The sequence below is a fragment of the Penicillium psychrosexuale genome (assembly GCF_028828465.1).
Source record: "Penicillium psychrosexuale strain IBT 29551 chromosome Unknown utg000002l, whole genome shotgun sequence".
Classification (NCBI taxonomy): domain Eukaryota; kingdom Fungi; phylum Ascomycota; class Eurotiomycetes; order Eurotiales; family Aspergillaceae; genus Penicillium; species Penicillium psychrosexuale.
This window is the reverse complement of record NW_026643187.1, coordinates 5,671,687-5,689,356: the sequence shown is the minus strand read 5'-3', so window position 1 is coordinate 5,689,356 and position 17,670 is coordinate 5,671,687. Positions and strand designations below refer to the sequence as shown.

Here is a 17,670-nt window from a genome sequence, read left to right as displayed (position 1 = left end):
TATATGATTTCATTAGCCTTTTCATCTTTCTCCTGCATCCGGATGGATACTGCTTGAGTACCATCGTTTTTGGAGTGACAATAACTCCTCATTTGGTTAAGATGTTTAATTGACAAGCTTTGTCTATCTTCATTACTTGGATACTGTGTTTCCTATCCCTGCGTTTCTTATCTTGTGGGCTATTTGGAATCTGGATCAACCTTGGAAATCTTTGATCCATGATCTTTACAACGGAGCTGCTGCTTCTTCATAAAATCATAGTTGATAAATGCCTGACTATCTAAAAACTAGCTATGTCCATTAAGAAGCCAAACATGCGGAATACTTTTCGTTTGAAATCAATGGACTTGACTTTGCGCCATTAACACCGCCCAAGAATGAAACAGTCTTGAGACCGTATGTATCAAGAAAGGGAAATATAGAACTGCCTGAGCATGGTATCGAAGACAGGCAGGTGCCTGTCGGGAATGTAGAGGGAGTGCTTGTGGTCAATTTAGACAAGGAGGACCCTATTGCAGGTTAGTTTGAGATGTACATAAACAAGAGAACAATTTGATCGAAGCAACTCACGCATTAACACAGCCGTCGTTCTCAGGGGTGTTGGTAATCTGGGCCCATTTACCCCAGACAACCTTACCGGAAGTGGTAACGAGACCCAACTCGGAGACGTTGACTTCAATGATTGTTCCCTTTGTCAAAACACCTAGCTGGGTATAGAGAGGGTTCTGGGGGTTCTTCTTGACAGAAAGGATGGGGAGTTGCACGGTGACAGCCAGCTCGGGACTGAAATGAAAAGTCAATATACCATATCCAACAAGACAGACCGAGGGTGATTGTTCTCCCTCCAAAGATAAACATACTGTGTGACATTACACTTCTTGTAACGCAGACCCATGGGACGAATGAACCGCTCGTACTTGACGGGACGACGGGTGAAGTCGTTACCAACGAACGTAGGCTTGGTGATCATACGCTTCCAGGCCTTCTTGTGGGTCTTCTTTCCGGTGTTGATAACCTTGAACATCTCCTCCTCGCTAATACCCTTGACCTTAGGTAGGGGAACAGCAAACTTAGCAGCCTTCTCATTACGCTTGTTCTTGATAGCACTGGAGAGGGCCTTGGCGTTGGTCTCCTGTGAGCGATCGAGCAGGTACTGGGGTAGAGGGGTCTTGGAAGGCTCGTCGGGCGCGGCGGACTTGACATTCTTCTCCTCCTGGGCCTTGATGCGCTTCTTCATCTGGATCTTCTCCTTGTGGCGACTCTGCTGGTACAGCTTGGCCCGCAGACCACGCAGGTTCTGGGCATCGTGGGACGCCTTGTGTCCCTCACGAGCCTGGCGCTTGCGCAAGCGCTCATCGTGATCGAGGCGCTTGCCGTGCTGCTTCTGCCAGCGTTCGATATACCTGGGAAAATGTCAGTTGGAGATCGGGCGGTGGCTGGCGGGGAGGGACGAACTCGTTCTGAGGCTATAGGCAGAAAAAAAGTTAGTAAATGAAGAAATTGGACATTGAGAGGTCAGGAAATCATTTGGAGCTTACCATGATGAACGACGAATGAACAACAAGAGGTGAATGGGTGAGAAAGTTCTTGCCTTGAAGATCTAATCGAGACCGAAAAAGTTGTGATGCGGGAAAAGATAGCGAGCCACGTGACGCTCCTTATCGGTAAGGTCGTTTCTCGACTTCTTCGATTTATTCAGATTGAAAGAAGAAATACTGAAGAATGGTGGGAAGATTGAACATTGAAGACTACTGATTTGCTATTGAGGTCTATAATTCATTATCACAACATTGGTCTCTTCTCGCTGCAAACCTGCATCTTCAAGTCAGAGAGAATCGATCACGTGACAGTACGGGTGACAAAGCGGCCATTCGCGCAAGTTGAATTTCTCTAGTTACGGGGATGTCGCTCTTCTATCTTGAATATCGACCACTGCGAACCACTTTCACTCTCGATAATTGAGTATTGACAAGCGGTCAATTACTATGTTCTCACGATCTGCTCTACGGGGCCTCGCCTCCGAACTGCGCTGGACTGCACCATCTACAATTTCATCCGCAGCTCCCCTGCAGCAACGAGCATGCCTTCACCAGAGTGCATCTTTGATGAACTCGCAACCTCAGAGCCAGTCGGCTTCCAGCCACCCCGAATCACCTCTCAGTGCCACTCCCCGGGCGCAAAACACCCAACCGAAGACTCGTGTCATGGCTCCCACTTTTGACGAAACCATCATGACACCCCAAACACGCGCACACGTTCCCATCGCAAAACAACCCGTTGCCCCGACTTTCACCTCCCCTCTCGAAGTGACCAAATCTCTTATGTCACAGCTTCCCCACCTTGCCGGCCAGAAGCCGCACTACATCGTCGCTCAACTGCACGCACGACCATACCTCTTGACAGAAGGTGATCACATCCGGTTGCCCTTCCTCATGCCCAAGGTCAAGGCAGGCGATATTCTGCGCTTCAACCGCGCTTCGGCACTTGGATCCCGCGACTTCACAATGAAGGGCTCACCGACTATCGACGAGCGTATCTACGAGTGCCGCGTTCGTGTGACAGGTGTGGATGCGGAGCCGCTGCGCATCAAGGAGAAGACCAAGCGGAGACAACGGCACGTGAAGCAGGCCAAGAGCAAGCACCGCTATACGCTCATGCGTGTCATGGATGTGCGGGTGAAGACGCCGGATGAGTTGTTGGCGGAAGGCGCGGTGATCGTGGATGACGCAGAGGACAGCTCAGTAATTGAACCCCGGTCATAATTGGGTTGTTCGGTGTTTGGGAGAAGCTTTTGGGGCAAAATCTGATGCCGGACCATGACACGACAGTGGTTCGAGGTATTGACAGTACTAGTCGAGATATGGTCTGATCTTTGGGCTGTTGGTAATTGTCTTGCCGCGATGCATTGATATATTTGCGGCATATTGTACAGATAGATGGATGGCTGTTTTTCGTATGCATTGTATTCTATAGTATTGAACTTTTCTGAAGATCTCTATATTGCAATAGTGTAGGGCCAGTCACCGTCACATCAACCCTGAGTTTTATTCAAGCCCAATATCTCAGCATACACAATAGATTGGGGGAAACTGCTGGCATCGACAACCCTCACTCTGCACACCATACACATTGGCATATCATAGAGACTTAGAGGACCCAACGAAAGCATCTGACAACACCGAAAACGCGGTAGAAGAGAAGCAGCAGCAATGTCTTAGTATTGATGTCATTAGTGATGCTCCCTATAAACGTGATTATCAAAGAGCAACTACCTGTCTGAAGATTCAAACAGACGCTATTATCACATTATCACAAAGCGCTTATCCTACACTATAATCTCCTTGAACTGCAGTTTCTGTCTACAGATTTCCAACGATTTCTGTTGCATCTCGGCATATAGATGGAACTCATCGGCAACACATGCCCCAAGGAGCCGCTGGAAACCATCGAGGTCCGGATCCGCGCTCATTATCAGTTGCTTGGACTGGGAGACACCACCCAAGTTGGAATTGAAAATTCCTCCTGCAGATAAAGGAAGGAAGTCCTCGTATGTGATAGGCTCATAACTCAAGATCTTTTTGTTGAGTAGATCCTGAAGTGAGATTGAAGGAAGTTGCTCCTCCGATAATACAACGCTTTCGTTAACCGACTGATCACCCGGTGGTGTCAACCGATAGGTGAAATATCCCAGTCTCAGATCGTGAAGCTCCGATACACTATCGGGAAACTCTTTGAAGCGCTCTTCTAGTAGCCTGTCATAGGCCTCTCCTTTCAAGTCATCCTTCGCAGCTTCTGCATTGACTTGGTTCAAGATTCGATCATAAAGGTGGCGTCCTTCTCGAGTCAAAGCGTAGCCTCGCTGCTCCACTTCACCAAAGCGTGCGGTGTGGGAACCCTTCACATAGAAACCAGACGGATCCCTGAAATATACAGTTTCCTCCAGTGCCTTGAAGCTTGTCTGCCGCAGAAGGATTGGGCACGATCGTTTCGGCGGTCCCTCAATACGATCCTTGACAGGCATGCCGTGATCCAACATCAGTTGCTGTACAAGATCGATATCAATCGTCCGAGGCGTTAAGTGGTTAATATGGCAGTTGGGAAAAGAGACAACATCCGCAATCAGAGGATGCTCAGCTTTAAGCTGCCCATATTCTTCAAGGCTGACCGTTGCTTTTGGGTGCCACCTGAATGTCTCTAGACCATTACTGATGAGCTCTGTGCATTGATCCGGTGTCAAAAATCCCTGGCTCTCTGCGACATCCAACAGAGCAAGCAGTCTGGGCGTGAAAATATCTCTTTGCTCTAGCGCTTTCCGTGCTAGTTTCCGAGTTCTTTCTGTCAAAAGATCCATCCGCAAGACTGTCGTGAACACGCGAAATGGGTTCTTATCGAGCGCCTCTTGGGTATTTGGTCGGAAGGCCGTAGCGTGCATGGGGAATCCAGCGAGGCTGAGGTCATAGTAGCCTACTGGGTGCATGCCCATCACAGCAAACATGCGACGAATTGTAGCTAGCTCATGCGCTGTTCCTAGTCGGATTGCTCCGTGTCTTTCAACCCGATGCCGGGCGGGTAGAATGTCGTCTGGGTTTATAACGCGAGCACCGTCGATGTTCTGGCTGTTTTGGACTGTTTTTGCGTCTGCTTCCCAGACTACGTCAATCAGATCGCCGTAAAGAGGGACTTCGCTCTTGTACATTTCCGAAAGCTCATGGCAGAAGCGCGATCGCAAAGTGTTCTGATCGAAGGCCATCTTGAAGTTTGTGAATGCTGATCGGACAAATAGTGAGGAATGAGGCACGTTATATAAAAGAAGTATGTTATGATATTTAGTAGGAATTACATACAAAATGTACTATCAAAAGAAGACACCGCCCCGTCTTATACCTTGAAGGTGCATTGACTCAAGCTGATACCGGGTAAACATGGCGAGTCGCTATCTAACGGCTTCCGTCGGGGAGATAAAGTCCGCATTTGGCCAGTTGGACTCGATTTATATGTTTAAATATAGAAAGTTGGGTAACCGGAGACTCTTGCTTAATGGAAGATATCAACGTACGGAGTACTTACGGCCAATCAGTTTCTTAGCACGAAGGGTCTTGAACAGCCTCTGAACATCGTTCGCGCTATATGTATACAAGTTCCACTCTTTATAGATTATCTATTGTGAAAGAGATACCTCTTTAGACATTTAAATTTCAAATCCCGAGTATATAACTATTCTATCTGTGTTCTAGAGCCAAGATATTCATGATTGCCCGTGTGTACCTTTTATATGTAGATCCCTAATAGAAGTACACCGCACATTAGGCAAGAGTTTCCGTAGGGTCTCTAGCCAAGGACTGCGTATGTTGTACATGTACTACTCTCTAGTTATCTGATAACCTTTTATATAATATACTCCATACTAACTAACTATAACTTCGAATGTGCTGAGAGCAAAGTACATCGGATGTTATCCGTCGGAAGATCGCCTTCCGTCGGAACAGCATATGGGACATTGGTGTTAGTATTCAAATCATTCAAACTTATTCTTTAATAAGTAAAAGTCAAAGCTAGTTATAGTTAAGTAGACTTAATATCCCAGTATATTCCAAGTCTGTAACGGTAGAAAGTAGCTGTCCTTCTCATATGGATCATGGCTGGCTCCTTGATGTATATCCCAGTAGTAGTGAGATCAAGACATATGATTCTTTTTCTTTTCCCTTTTCCCTTTTCCCTTCTCCCTTCTCCCTTTTCCATTCTCTTTTCCAAACAGACAATAGTATCCAATGTCTTCCCCAGACCCCGCAAAATCCCCACGCGATGTGAAGAAGTTGAAGATTGGCGATTGGTTCGGTAAAGGGGTGTTCCACTTCCACTTGGGCCAACACCCTCTTTCTCATTAGACTACGGAGTAGGTCAGGGGAGATCACCTTCGCTTCTCAAAGGGCAGAGATCTATAATAAACATGGACGCGCCTGAAGGTAAAGCACGATGGGCCTCGCAACGTCGTGTGCCGCGGGCCTCGCGGGCATGCGAAACCTGCCGAGCTCGGAAGACCAAGGTAGGTCAAACTTGACCTTGAAATTGCAGTTTATTTTTGGCTGCCCTTTCGGAAGGCAATTCCACTCTAACAATTAATAGTGTGATCAAGCCCAACCCTGTTCTTATTGCGCATGTATTAGTCCCACGTACTGAAATGCCGAGGTAGTAGTTGACCCGGGACAGATCACTCGTTTGACTGCGTATTCCGCACATCTGGTGGGCGCGGAACCCCCATCGATTCGAATAAAAGGAAACGAGATCTTGCAGAATCCGAGCAAAGGTTGGGATTTTCATCAAATCTTTTTCCGAGTATCTCTGACCAGGCGCAAAGCCAAAGTAGCGCCAGGCCATCTCCATGGCCGGGGATATATCAGACCGAGACACCAAAAGGCATGAACGACCTGGAAAAGTCACTGCCGTATACTGCTTCTTCGCAGGCCCAGTCTCCAAGTTTGTTGAGGGGCCGACCTTATGCTGTCAACAACACGCCCAGATCAACGATCCCGTCGGCTGGGCGATCCGACGCTTCACAAAGTGGGCACCGCCCTCTCCGACACGAATAACTAAACTGACCACCTATATAGTGCCAAATTCCGAGCAAGGTGATGCTGCGTCAAGAGATGGGCTAAGCGGGGTCAATCTGCATACTAATGGGACCGAGTTCTATGGTAACTCGTCAAACCTGGCATTCCTGGGGAATCTATACGCAAGAGCACAGAATCAAGAGCTCAGATATCAAGATCGACCCGATGAGACTCCTCGACAAATCCCGGCGTCACCGGATTATACTAATCCTCGATCTCAGCCTTTATCGCGAGAAACGAGCCACAAAAGTAGCAGGAGGTCAGGCAAATCACAACTCTCCATCGTGAACTTGCTTTACAATGCAGATTATATCGGGCATCCTTCGCCCCAATCCCATGATGGGACAGACGTTGCAGCACAGAGAAGTCCGCCAGATGCAGATGGCCTCGGAAACAGGACCCCTCCAGTGAACAAGGGTAGATTTTCCTTTGCCTTTCAATCACAGCCCATATGAATTTCTGACCATAATTAACAGACCAAGACATCAGTTTAGAAGCTTTATTTCCCCGCCTTACAGAGAGTGCGCAGATGGAGATCGAGAAAACCTTCATCAGCAGCTACTTTGTGAACAAGCATTACATCCACCCAATACTTTCTAAAGGCGCCTTTATGCAACGCTGTGAAAATGAAGCATGGTCAGTTCCAAATCGCCAGGGACTTTTCCGAGGTACCACGAAATTTGCCGGGCTATACTTTGCGGTCGTTGCTCTGGGCGCGATCAATGCAAGCTCGAACGAGACCTCCTTACTACAACATTTCTGTCAGCAATTTGTCGATCCAAGTCAGACACGACGAGCTCGGAGGGGACCGGGATTCACGGCCCTTGACTTTGCGAAGTACTTCTTCGGCCTCGCAAAACGGACTCTGGGTGATCTTTTTGAAAGTTCCTGTTTGGAGTCTGCCCAGTCTCTTCTTCTTTTGGTACGTCCATGTCGATTTTACATCAGAAGGAGGCTGACAAGTCTTCCTAGAGTGTGTTTCGTCAAAATTCGTTGCAGCCCCATAGCTGTTATATGTATAGCGGAATGGCTGTCCGCACAGCAGCGGCTATTGGTCTCGGTTCGAGCATGTCTTCTCTGCCCCCCAGTGCGAGACGAGAAGCTAGGCGGACCTGGTGGTAAGCATGAACCTAAAGCTAGCATGAATGACAAAATCTAACGTTTCTATTTAGGTGTATCTACTCTCATGAGATGTGAGCGTCTATCTCGTGGATCGTACTCCCGAAGATGATACTAACGTTGATCCCAGAGAAATGTGTTGTTCCTCGGGACGTCTGGACAGCATGAAAGCGTTGCATTGTTACCAGACCTCCCTCCCCAAGCTAAAAGTAAGTGCCATCCTCAATTCGCACGGTGCAACCCTGACAGACCAGGTTGATGTCGATGATTTCGACCCTGATGCCGAAGACAATGACATAGCGATGATCCCGGCAATGGTTGCCCTAGCCCAGATCATGTCCGAAGCATCTCATCAACTGTACCACTCCATGCGGCGGTCAATGGCCGATAAGTCCCGTCTGGCTATGGCACTTGACCAGCGACTTCTTGAATGGAAGGCGACACTGCCGGCTTTCTTGGATCTAGATGCACTTGCATTGAATGACCCTGAATGGGCGTTCAAACAGAAATTGGTCTTAAGGCTGAGTGAGTTCCCTCTACACGATCCGTGCTCCGATTTAGCACATCCTAGAAAGAATCCTGATCGTACCATGTCTAGGATATTACAATACTCGAATCCTCATCCACAAGCCATTCCTTTTGGCAGCAACTGCAAATACAGACGGTTCCTCGCCAGACCTTTCTGCCCATCTACATACCTGCCTCAATGCTGCCCGGATGAGTATCAATATGCAATACGAGTCATTTATGCATAGGATCTACATTCGCACATGGTCAGCCACTACCATTTCCTCCTAAGGAACTACAATTAACAAACTCACCATTGAAACAGGTGGTACAACACAACCTACGCACTCTACGGGTCAATGATCCTCCTCCATCTCATCCTCTCAAACTACTCAGGCCTCCCAGACGATGAACTCCTCGAAGACGTCGAAAAATCCCTCGAGATCTTTTCCTCCATGGGCGATATTATCGTCGCCCGTCGCTGCGCCGAGATGCTCCGCGAAGTCCTAGAAGTTGCGCGCACATGTCTGGCTAGAAGACGGCGCTCTGCCTATGGAGCTAACCACAGCGAAGACAGCCAAAACCAAAGCCAGTACTCTAGACTCGGAGTGCCATATACCCCATCAACAGGAGTCTCAAATCCGTCTCAAGCAGCTGCAGATGCAACCACATCAGCGCGGAAGCATTCAATTCCAAATTCAACGCCAATAGGAGGCGAGGTCGGTCTACCAGCGGCATCATTTACACCCACGCACGGATTATCCCTCGACACCCCATCATCTATTATGGACCAAAATACTGATCCAGAGGACGGGGATTTCTTCTTTTCACTCTTCAGCAACGGCACGCAGACACAGCCTGATCGAACGCGGGCGGAGATGCTGGCCAATTTGGTGGATCCGAGTGTTTTGGAGGATTTTGCGTTTGGAGGTGGAAATGAGTTCTCTTTCTTTTAGTTGGGAGTATACCAAGCGTGTCAAATGAATAAGATCATCCCAGCCTATGTTTCTCCGTCGCTTATTACTGAGAGAAGACTGCTATTAGTACCACCAATTACAGCAAATACACTAGCACTTAGCAAACACAAGACCAAGGTAAGGGAAACGTGACCACACTTTATCCTCACTTTCACATCTCTTATTTCACCACACCACTACCAACTCTCTTCACTCTCTTCAACACACTCCTTCATCATCCCCCATCCCCCCCTCCCCCTCCTTAGCTACCAGTGTAACAACTGGTAGCATGTCCGAGTCATTCTAGGAGTATCTCATTCGAGAAGGGTCCCCAAATTCCACTTTTCTTTTCATCGATACGCGAAATGACCAGCGTATTTCGACTTCACGAGCGATATTCAGAGAGACCGATGGGCAATGGGTCATCCAAGTCATTCTCTAGGCATTTGGTCTGCCTTTCCTTGCAATCTACGCGGACTACTATGTATGTCATGGCTAGTGCCACCTTCAGACCGTATCTCTAGCTAATCATGAAAAAGCCCGACTGCCAAATGACACAAAGGATTCCAATCAATCTCATCCTGCGGCACTGGTAACCAGTGCTACATATATCTATTTAGGTGGTGCTGCAGCCGCGCCACCAATTACCCATCACCCATCATCACTTCGTTGGACCTTTTCAGCGATCCTTTCAGGTATGTTTCTTCAGGTCCTTTTGAGTGTCCTTTCAGATTTCCTTTAAACATCACTATATATTTACTAATGATTCACAGAAGCTCAAACTGATGATATCAATACGCTTGAAGTCGTCAATCGCCCGGATCGCACCCAAGACGTCTATCCAGTGACAAAGTCAGAACCTCTTGAGTCTTCCCTCAAGACCATCCAAATCCAACAGTCTAACAACACTGCCCAAGCGGGCTGCAATATGTTCAACCCTCTTCACGCTGGCCGTCTAGTACCAGCTTGCAATGGCCCACCGTTGTTATTGAAACGGGCTTATCCGAGAGCCTGCCATGACTTACTCAAGATCTAGATGATGGTTCGGAGCCTCTGAGAGAAGCACACATAGTGATTATCATATCTATCAAGAAGACCGCTGTTCATTTTGAACAATAGTGGCTTGCTCCACCCATGCCCCAGCCGTGCAATATGCAGCAGCCATATTCATGTGCTGAAGTTGATGTGACTAAAACTACAGTCGATGGTGCCCCAATAATAATACCATCCGAGAGTCTTGAGTCTTGACACCAACAACCCCGATAAGACACCTGGTGACGAAAGCTTGTCTCAGTGATATCACTGCAGTAGCTCCGATAACACACCAACACGCCTGAAGGCGACCGAACCTACCTGACCAAGACCAAGACCACTAGCACCAAGGATGAAGAGCTGTGTTGACCTACAAATGCCATACTCAGAATGGCAACCATATATAACTATCCCGTCGGACAAGTCGATTCTTGTCGTGTCGAATGTGAGTTCGTTTTCTTTCTTTTTCCTTTATTCATGAGCATTACTGACAGACAGTCGTCTTTACTAGGATCCCTCAGTCTGACTGGCCAACTATGATGGTATCCGCAAAACCCGGTCCATCTCTCTCTGGGGAGTTTGGCAAGTAAGGCCAACCTGATCGAGTCAGCATGGGATGGTCTGCCTTTGCCTGTTACGGTATCGTTGTGTTCAACCACACACCGCCACAGACGAAAACCAGACAAAGCTAGGCCATACGTGACTTCTTTCACAAGAGTGTTCTGATGAACTTGAGAGGATTGAAGAGCTCCGGCGACCAACAACCCATTGTCTAGTCGGGAGAAGCACTTCGTATGCAAGTTGAAAAACGAAAAAGAACTTCATACGAGCGTGAAGAGCAAGAGTTGAAAGCGTTATTGAGTGGTGTCGTCCTCGAACAGGATCGTCAAATAAAATCATAATTCATATCATCCACTCTATATACATAGGCTGTCTATAAACAATGGCGAAAACAAACCCCGAAACAAAGCAAGGCAAGCATAGCATAACAAAATCCAGTCCAACCCAGACCAGATACGCATTCATTCCAAAGCCAGGGTAATTCCGTCGTCGCAAAGTAAGTAGGTAACAAATTTTAGTGTCGCTGCGGGGCAAGGCAAGCAGTGCAAGCAGTGAGGGAGTACATGGGGGTACATGCACAACATAATCAATCATTTCAAATAGGTAAATCAGGCGCTTCATCCCAGAAAATCATGAACAAGATCAAATTCCGGAGATAACGCCGGAGCAAAGGGGAGTCGTGAGAAGACATCAACGAAAGAAAGAAAGGGCTGGAAATGAGGTAAGGGATGCGAGGTGGGACGGAGTCGAGAAGGTATATATGAAGAGAAGAGAAGAGAAGAGGTAGTTAGGAGAGAGGTGGACGGGTCATGATCATGATATGATCACAGGGGCGCCATAGAGGCTTCCCCTTCCCCATCCTCCATATCACTAACAGACGTAGCCGGCGACGCCAGGCCCGACATAACCGAGCTCGAAGCCGCGGTGCCAGCAGCCTCCATCATAGCGTCATCATAAGAGCTAAGCGTGGTAGGAGGCATGCGCGGCGGCGCATTCTTACCAGACAACGCCATCAGCTCGGCGATGCCAGGCTTCGCGGGGACGTGCTTGTGCAGCGCGGTGGCGTTGTCCAGACTCTGCAGGGCGAAGCCCATGAACTCGGCGTTCTTGTGGCTAACGCCTAGAGTCCAGCGGTACTCGCACAGTCGGACGCGGTAGAAGTCTGCCTCTTCGTTTGTCGGGGCGGTGATGCGGAGCAGCATGCCGAAGGAGCCGATGAGGGAGAAGTTGGTGCGGGCCGAGGCGGGCCAGAACGAGCGGAGGTGGGCGGGGCGCAGGCGGTTGACGAAGTCCATGGCGGAGATCAGGCGGGTTTTGGCTGCGGAGCGGCAGATGTGTGCCAGGTACTGGTCTGTGCCTTCGGCGAGGAGGGAGCGGACGATGCAGCGGTGGAGGGTTATTTCGGTGGCGAAGTAGGCGAGGTGGAGGGCGCCGTTGCGGGCGTGTTCGTCTGTTATTGTTTCGACGAGTTCGCCGGTGGAGGTTTCCATTTTGAGGGATGCTGGGAGGGAGGAGAACCAGTCTTTGAGCCGGATTTGGGCTGGTTTGGCTTTTTCTAGGATCATGCGTGTGTGCTGGTTTCCGGCGGCGGAGAACTCTTCGATGGCGTGCAGGGTGTAGAACCGGTCGAGGATGTCGGAGAGGATGGTGGTTAGTGCGACCATGTGGCAGAAAAGCAGAGGGCCGTGGCCGACGGCGGTTTCATCGTGTGACGAGTCAGTGCCGGAGGCAAAGGCGTCCGAGAAGTCCTGCTCCACGAGATCCTTGACCGTCCAGTTGAACGCGAAGATATGCGAGGGTCGGCCGTGCACCAGCGACGACCATTTATCCTGCATATACAACGCCCACGCGAGACGTTTCCGCAGACCTTTCTCCCAGGTCTCCATACGCCAGTTCGTGCAGTCCTGATGCAGACCCAGCTCGAACGCGGCCGTGACCAGCTGGCCGTTTAGCGATGCTGTAGCGAGAGTCGACTTTTGTGTCAGCAGGAGCCCGGCTTGGATAGTCGAGACACTGGGGAATTGCAACGAATCCATCAACAGCTTCAAGGCCGAAGCTTCCAGCCGTGCGGCATCGGGTTTGCGCGCCGTTTGCGAGGTGACACCGACGTCGACGAACTTCAATGTCAAGACGTAGACTGCGGCGAGGAGTAGCGGCGAGAGGCCACGGCGCTCGCGGTATGATTGGCGGAACACTTCCTCTATCAAAATCGGGAACGAGGGGTGCACGTGCTCGAAGAATTTCTCGATCAGTGTGGAGCCGTAGGGAGCGACCATGCTCTCGATGGCATCGAGTGACACGGCATGCGATTCAGGCACGGTGTCGACGACGCGCATGAAGGTGCCGTCGTCGGCACATCTCCGCACGCGCGAATTGGCCACCGTGCATTCGTCGTATTCGTCTAGCGGAAGATAGTCCAGCAAGGTGGGCTCCAGCTCCGTGGTCATGCCGATATACTGGGTTGATTGGTTAAAAAACCCGGGGCGAATCATGTTCACTGCTAGGTGAGACTCCGTCTCGGGGATACAGTGCTGCATTGAGGGTCTGGGGATTGTTAGGGCACGATTTCTTTCTACATATGGAGGCGTATATCCCCCGGTTGGAATGGCATACCGCTTAACGCCTTCTGCAGGCTCCTGGCCGTCCAACTTCCTCTTCTTTGACGGACCCTCGTGAGTGTGGGAGAAGGTACACTCTTGGCGATGAAAGTCGCATGAGTAGCATTTATTGACCATTTCGTTCATGGCACATCTGCTCTTTCTGCGGAGACAGGCGTCACAGCTGGCTCCATTCCGTGCGCGGGGGAGGGTCGAGTTGATGGAGATGGGGGATGGAGAGAGCACTGGGGTCGAGCCCGTCTTTCGGCGGAGATCAGGAGAATGGGTTTGGGAATATCCCGGCTGGAGAGTGATAACGGTAGCCATGTGGACGGTGGACCGGAGCTAGCCCTGAGGCACGGGCAAATAGGAACGGAGATCGAAGGTGATAAGGGTCTTCACGGAGCACGGAGTTGTGCTCCAGACGTGTAACTCCGCAATCTCTTGGGATTCTTTTTTCTGAATATACGGCGTCAGTCATTGGATCACGTCGTGATAAGACCGACACATACGCTTATCAGGGAAAACAGGTGTGTTATCTGATAATCCAGAGCCGGCACCGGAGATCAGAGATATATCAGGCGGATGAGCCTGCAAGTGACTGCAGCAGGATGAGATGTCGAATAGTTCGCTCCGTCATTCCTAGCCGTTACGAGATCTGGTAAGTGCGGGAGAAAGAAGGAAAAGAAGGAAATCAATGACATATCGACCTAATAGGTAATATAAACTATGGATGAATCCCGAAACTCGTTACTTTCCCGACAACCAGACGATCAGCTTTTTGCTCTCGTAACGGAAACCCGCCCGAGCAGCCATTGACGGGCAATTATGACACTTTAATTGTCAACGATAAGCGGTTCCCTTGCTGATTGGTTCTGAATGCAGACACTGCATTACGTACAGAATATTGTTAGGTCATCATTTTCACGTAGGGCATCCATGGAAGTGAGATTGAATTTGAGAAAACTGTATTTAGGACTAATTAGGGAGAATAATATATATCACCGTTACAACATATCTCCTTTCGTCCTTTTCCTGCGTCAATTGGCTTTCTGACTGGTCGATTGTCCAAGGATCGCCCGGGCCAATCAGCGGCCAGTGATAACGCCTTTCCACCGGACCAATCACCGTCCGTCCCATACTAAAGTCGCAGTAGCGCCCGAACTGTGTGGGGAGAACGTAATGTGGAGGGAGGCTAAGACTATGTACATACAACGTACTTATATGTGTAGTTATATACTCGGTGAACTATCTATGGATGTATGTTGTATATGCACTATATGTATCTACTCCGTATTATTCCGATTTCTACTGACCGCTATGCAATCTGATATGTAATACAATACATTAAAATAGATTGTACCGGAGTGGAACACCCCGGAGTCAAGATCCTGTTCCCCGGCACATGCTCAATGCTACTGTGGCGAACGGAAGAGCACGGACTTGGCAGAAGATGTAATAAGAAAGGAGCGGCAATGGTTGGCCCGGGAGGTTTCTATTATGAATCACCAATTCCCGAGTACCTATGGTCTGTCAATCCAACATCCTGCAATCAATGAAAAAAAAAAAAGAACGCCTTCAAAACTCCATGCTCCTGAAAATGAAACATCCACAAAATGCAATCCCCTGTATGCTTTTACTCGGTGAAGTTGCGCAGCTTGGTCAGCTCATCTAGCAATTCCTGCAAGTCGCTGTCCGAGATCTTGTTCTGGAGACTCGGGATGAGAGACTTGGCCTCCTCGGCATTGTCACAACATAAACTGCCTGTTCAGAGACCCGAGTCAGTCAATGCTATCCAGGTATCCAGGTAAAAGTACAATGGAATAATGTCTTGGCTGATGGGGCAGTGCAAATCAACTCACCCAGCTGTGACCGCTCAAACATCTCCAGCTCCGTGTGAGAGTTCAAAAGTCGCTCGACGGCCTTGATATTCTCCTCATCCTTGAACCGGGCAAACACGTCCAAGTAATCCAAGGTCTTGGTCAAGTTCCTGTAGATATCACAAGTAAGTATTGATATTCGACCTCGACGTCGGTCTGTCCACTCACTCCGGCTCTTCGTATTTATTCCCCCCGCGCCGCTTGTTCTCCAACACCTTGTGGATAACCAGTCGTGCTTCGGATAGCGAGAGAGTGTGTGTGTGTTGGTCAGCGCCTAGCTTGAGCGTGGAGGCGGCTTCGAGCTCGCCTTGTGGCAGTGCGCGCTTGCGGTGCGTAGGTGGGGGTAGTTGGACACTCATTGTGTGGTTTGAAGGGCGGGATTCCGTAAATTCGGATATGCAGCTTAGTGCCTTGAAGCGAATGTGTTCGTGAAAGTAACTTGCCCGAAGCTACTTCGTCGACGCCGTGTATTTGCTGTAAAGAGATGAGGTGACTTGTTTGGCGATCTCTGCAGTTGAACTTCCGGCAGTTCAAGGCGGTGACCCCGGTACCGCCTCATCAATACAATAAACTCCGATGGAAGGCAAATCGTACTTATTTATTACTACCAATACTTGATAGGTGTTTCTTAGGGTATCAGAGTCTTATTTTGTGGAAAAGTCCCAACGCCTCACATGCAGCTATGCAACTCTATACCTTCCGAAAAGCGACCTCCCGCGGCAAACGGAAGCTAGCACAGAACATCTGCTTCTTAGGACTAACCAGCCTCACATTGTGAATAGCGAGTTCCACTTCCTGGTTACCCTTGCCTCCCACACAGTCATCGACAGTGATCTTGTATCCGATCCGCTCAGAGATCCTCTCGCAGATATCAATGTGATCATCTACCTCGTCAGTTGAGTGTCCCGAGAAACAATAAACATGGACCATGGGCAGTTTCTGCTCCGTGTTAGGCGCGAAAATATGTTCCTCGCCAGCATAGAGCCCGGGGAAGGCATCGAGGAATTCAATGGCCGTAGCAGGCAAGTTCATAACATAGTGATTGACAACGGTAGGACGGGTGTATATCTTCGGCGCGGGTAGCGAGACCCCATTGCCTTGCGCGACCTTGCGCTGTTTCTCCCTGCTCACCTTCGGGTGGATAGTAACGGTAAGCGGCTCCGCACTCAGCAACGACCGACCCGACGAACGGATGAACTCCCGACCATCCTGGTTGAAAGCAGTGACGAAATCCTGCACCCTATTACGCTGGATAGCATCTTGCATGACTTCGAATCCGTGCGGGTTGAGATCGTTGGCCCAGACGAAGATCTTCTTCCGGCCTGCTGGCACGGCGAAGGGGCCAACGCCGGCCATCACGTCGCAGACCATTTCGCTGGGCTCAAACTTCTCGACCAGGCGGCGATGCTCGGTCTCCAGGCGGCTGTTCCAGTAGACACGGGCGTAGTCGAACCGGAACTCGCAGTCCTGCTCGTGCTGGATGACATTAAGGTCGTTCTCGCCTGCCAGCAGTTCGAATGGGAAGGTGCGGAACTGGCTGTGTGAGCCGACATCTTCGGTTTTATTGATGACGGTGCGGACGGTCGGGTTCTTGTCCATAAGAACCTCGGCAAGTATGTGCTTATATGGCAGGTATTGAGCGCGGAGATTTAAATGCACTGTTTCGTCAGTATTGGTTATAAAAGTGACTCAGACGAACATACAGACATGCCCCACTTGAGTGAAGCCTTGAGGAATCTCTTCCAGGTCCTCGGGAAGAATCGATGAGATTATCTCAGCTATAGAATGTTAGCATGTATACTGAACTGAGAGAACATCAAGCATACCGTACGACCAATGGTCATATTCCAATTCCAATTCATAAGGCCCCAAGGCGACCGTTCCCTTATTTACGAGCTCGTTGATAGTAGGCGACCATGTAGCCTTATCTATAAACTTATTAGAACCTCCATGGATGTACACCAAGCACATAGCCAATCCAGCCCAATAAACCTACCATCAAACTTCAGGTTTTCGCGCAACAACATAGCCTTCCACACCTTGCCATCTTCATCCTTCGCCTCGCGGATAGGGCTAATACGCGGCCAGAGCAGTATGTCGCGGCTCTTGACCAGCTCCTTCCGCACGTTCGAAATATCGCTTGCTTTAAAAATTCGGGCGACGGAGAGGGGCACGTTTCTGCGGAAAAATGACCGGTCGAGTGTGCGCATCGCACGATTCACAGGGGGTCGGAACATGTCGGCGGTCTCGTGGGGAGTAGCCTGCTTGGAAGCTTCATCTGTGGGGGTCATTGGAGGTAGAGTATTTAGTTTCGGCCTGTTGGTATTGTTCCTTGCTAGAAGCTCGAGGCGCATTGCGGCGCGATGATTTATTCTTATCAGCCACGTGACGTCTTATCTAGATCTATACA

At 49.5% G+C, this 17,670-nt stretch overlaps 8 protein-coding genes across 8 annotated transcripts; 2 read left to right on the top strand and 6 right to left on the bottom strand.

Annotated features, from left to right (window-relative positions):
• Positions 1–493: 493 nt before the first annotated feature.
• Positions 494–1,541, bottom strand: N7518_003306 (rRNA-processing protein NSA2; the record flags this gene model as incomplete). The annotated part of the gene is made up of 5 exons (XM_057184233.1): positions 494–509; positions 571–783; positions 861–1,403; positions 1,456–1,466; positions 1,539–1,541. The coding sequence occupies 5 exons, from the start codon at positions 1,539–1,541 to the stop codon at positions 494–496; spliced, it is 786 nt and encodes a 261-aa protein (XP_057045683.1).
• Positions 1,542–1,985: 444 nt separating this feature from the next.
• Positions 1,986–2,762, top strand: N7518_003305 (mitochondrial 54S ribosomal protein bL21m; the record flags this gene model as incomplete). Its single annotated transcript, XM_057184232.1, has 1 exon — positions 1,986–2,762. The coding sequence occupies one exon, from the start codon at positions 1,986–1,988 to the stop codon at positions 2,760–2,762; it is 777 nt and encodes a 258-aa protein (XP_057045682.1).
• Positions 2,763–3,325: 563 nt separating this feature from the next.
• N7518_003304 (VOC family protein) lies at positions 3,326–4,750 on the bottom strand (the record flags this gene model as incomplete). The annotated part of the gene is made up of 1 exon (XM_057184231.1): positions 3,326–4,750. One exon carries the CDS (start codon positions 4,748–4,750, stop codon positions 3,326–3,328), a length of 1,425 nt encoding a protein of 474 aa, XP_057045681.1.
• A 1,666-nt stretch (positions 4,751–6,416) lies between these two features.
• On the top strand, positions 6,417–9,190 carry N7518_003303 (fungal specific transcription factor domain-containing protein; the record flags this gene model as incomplete). The annotated part of the gene is made up of 8 exons (XM_057184230.1): positions 6,417–6,558; positions 6,609–7,025; positions 7,085–7,530; positions 7,581–7,726; positions 7,781–7,801; positions 7,858–8,252; positions 8,326–8,500; positions 8,560–9,190. The coding sequence occupies 8 exons, from the start codon at positions 6,417–6,419 to the stop codon at positions 9,188–9,190; spliced, it is 2,373 nt and encodes a 790-aa protein (XP_057045680.1).
• A 2,417-nt stretch (positions 9,191–11,607) lies between these two features.
• On the bottom strand, positions 11,608–13,707 carry N7518_003302 (putative C6 transcription factor (OTam); the record flags this gene model as incomplete). Its single annotated transcript, XM_057184229.1, has 1 exon — positions 11,608–13,707. One exon carries the CDS (start codon positions 13,705–13,707, stop codon positions 11,608–11,610), a length of 2,100 nt encoding a protein of 699 aa, XP_057045679.1.
• Positions 13,708–13,857: 150 nt separating this feature from the next.
• On the bottom strand, positions 13,858–14,084 carry N7518_003301 (uncharacterized protein; the record flags this gene model as incomplete). The annotated part of the gene is given in 2 exon segments (XM_057184228.1): positions 13,858–13,971; positions 13,983–14,084. 2 exon segments carry the CDS (start codon positions 14,082–14,084, stop codon positions 13,858–13,860), a joined length of 216 nt encoding a protein of 71 aa, XP_057045678.1.
• A 932-nt stretch (positions 14,085–15,016) lies between these two features.
• Positions 15,017–15,619, bottom strand: N7518_003300 (DNA-directed RNA polymerase II subunit RPB4; the record flags this gene model as incomplete). The annotated part of the gene is made up of 3 exons (XM_057184227.1): positions 15,017–15,144; positions 15,243–15,370; positions 15,429–15,619. The coding sequence occupies 3 exons, from the start codon at positions 15,617–15,619 to the stop codon at positions 15,017–15,019; spliced, it is 447 nt and encodes a 148-aa protein (XP_057045677.1).
• Positions 15,620–15,950: 331 nt separating this feature from the next.
• Positions 15,951–17,551, bottom strand: trm5 (tRNA (guanine) methyltransferase; the record flags this gene model as incomplete). The annotated part of the gene is made up of 4 exons (XM_057184226.1): positions 15,951–16,918; positions 16,964–17,038; positions 17,087–17,188; positions 17,257–17,551. The coding sequence occupies 4 exons, from the start codon at positions 17,549–17,551 to the stop codon at positions 15,951–15,953; spliced, it is 1,440 nt and encodes a 479-aa protein (XP_057045676.1).
• Between the last annotated feature and the right edge of the window lie 119 nt (positions 17,552–17,670).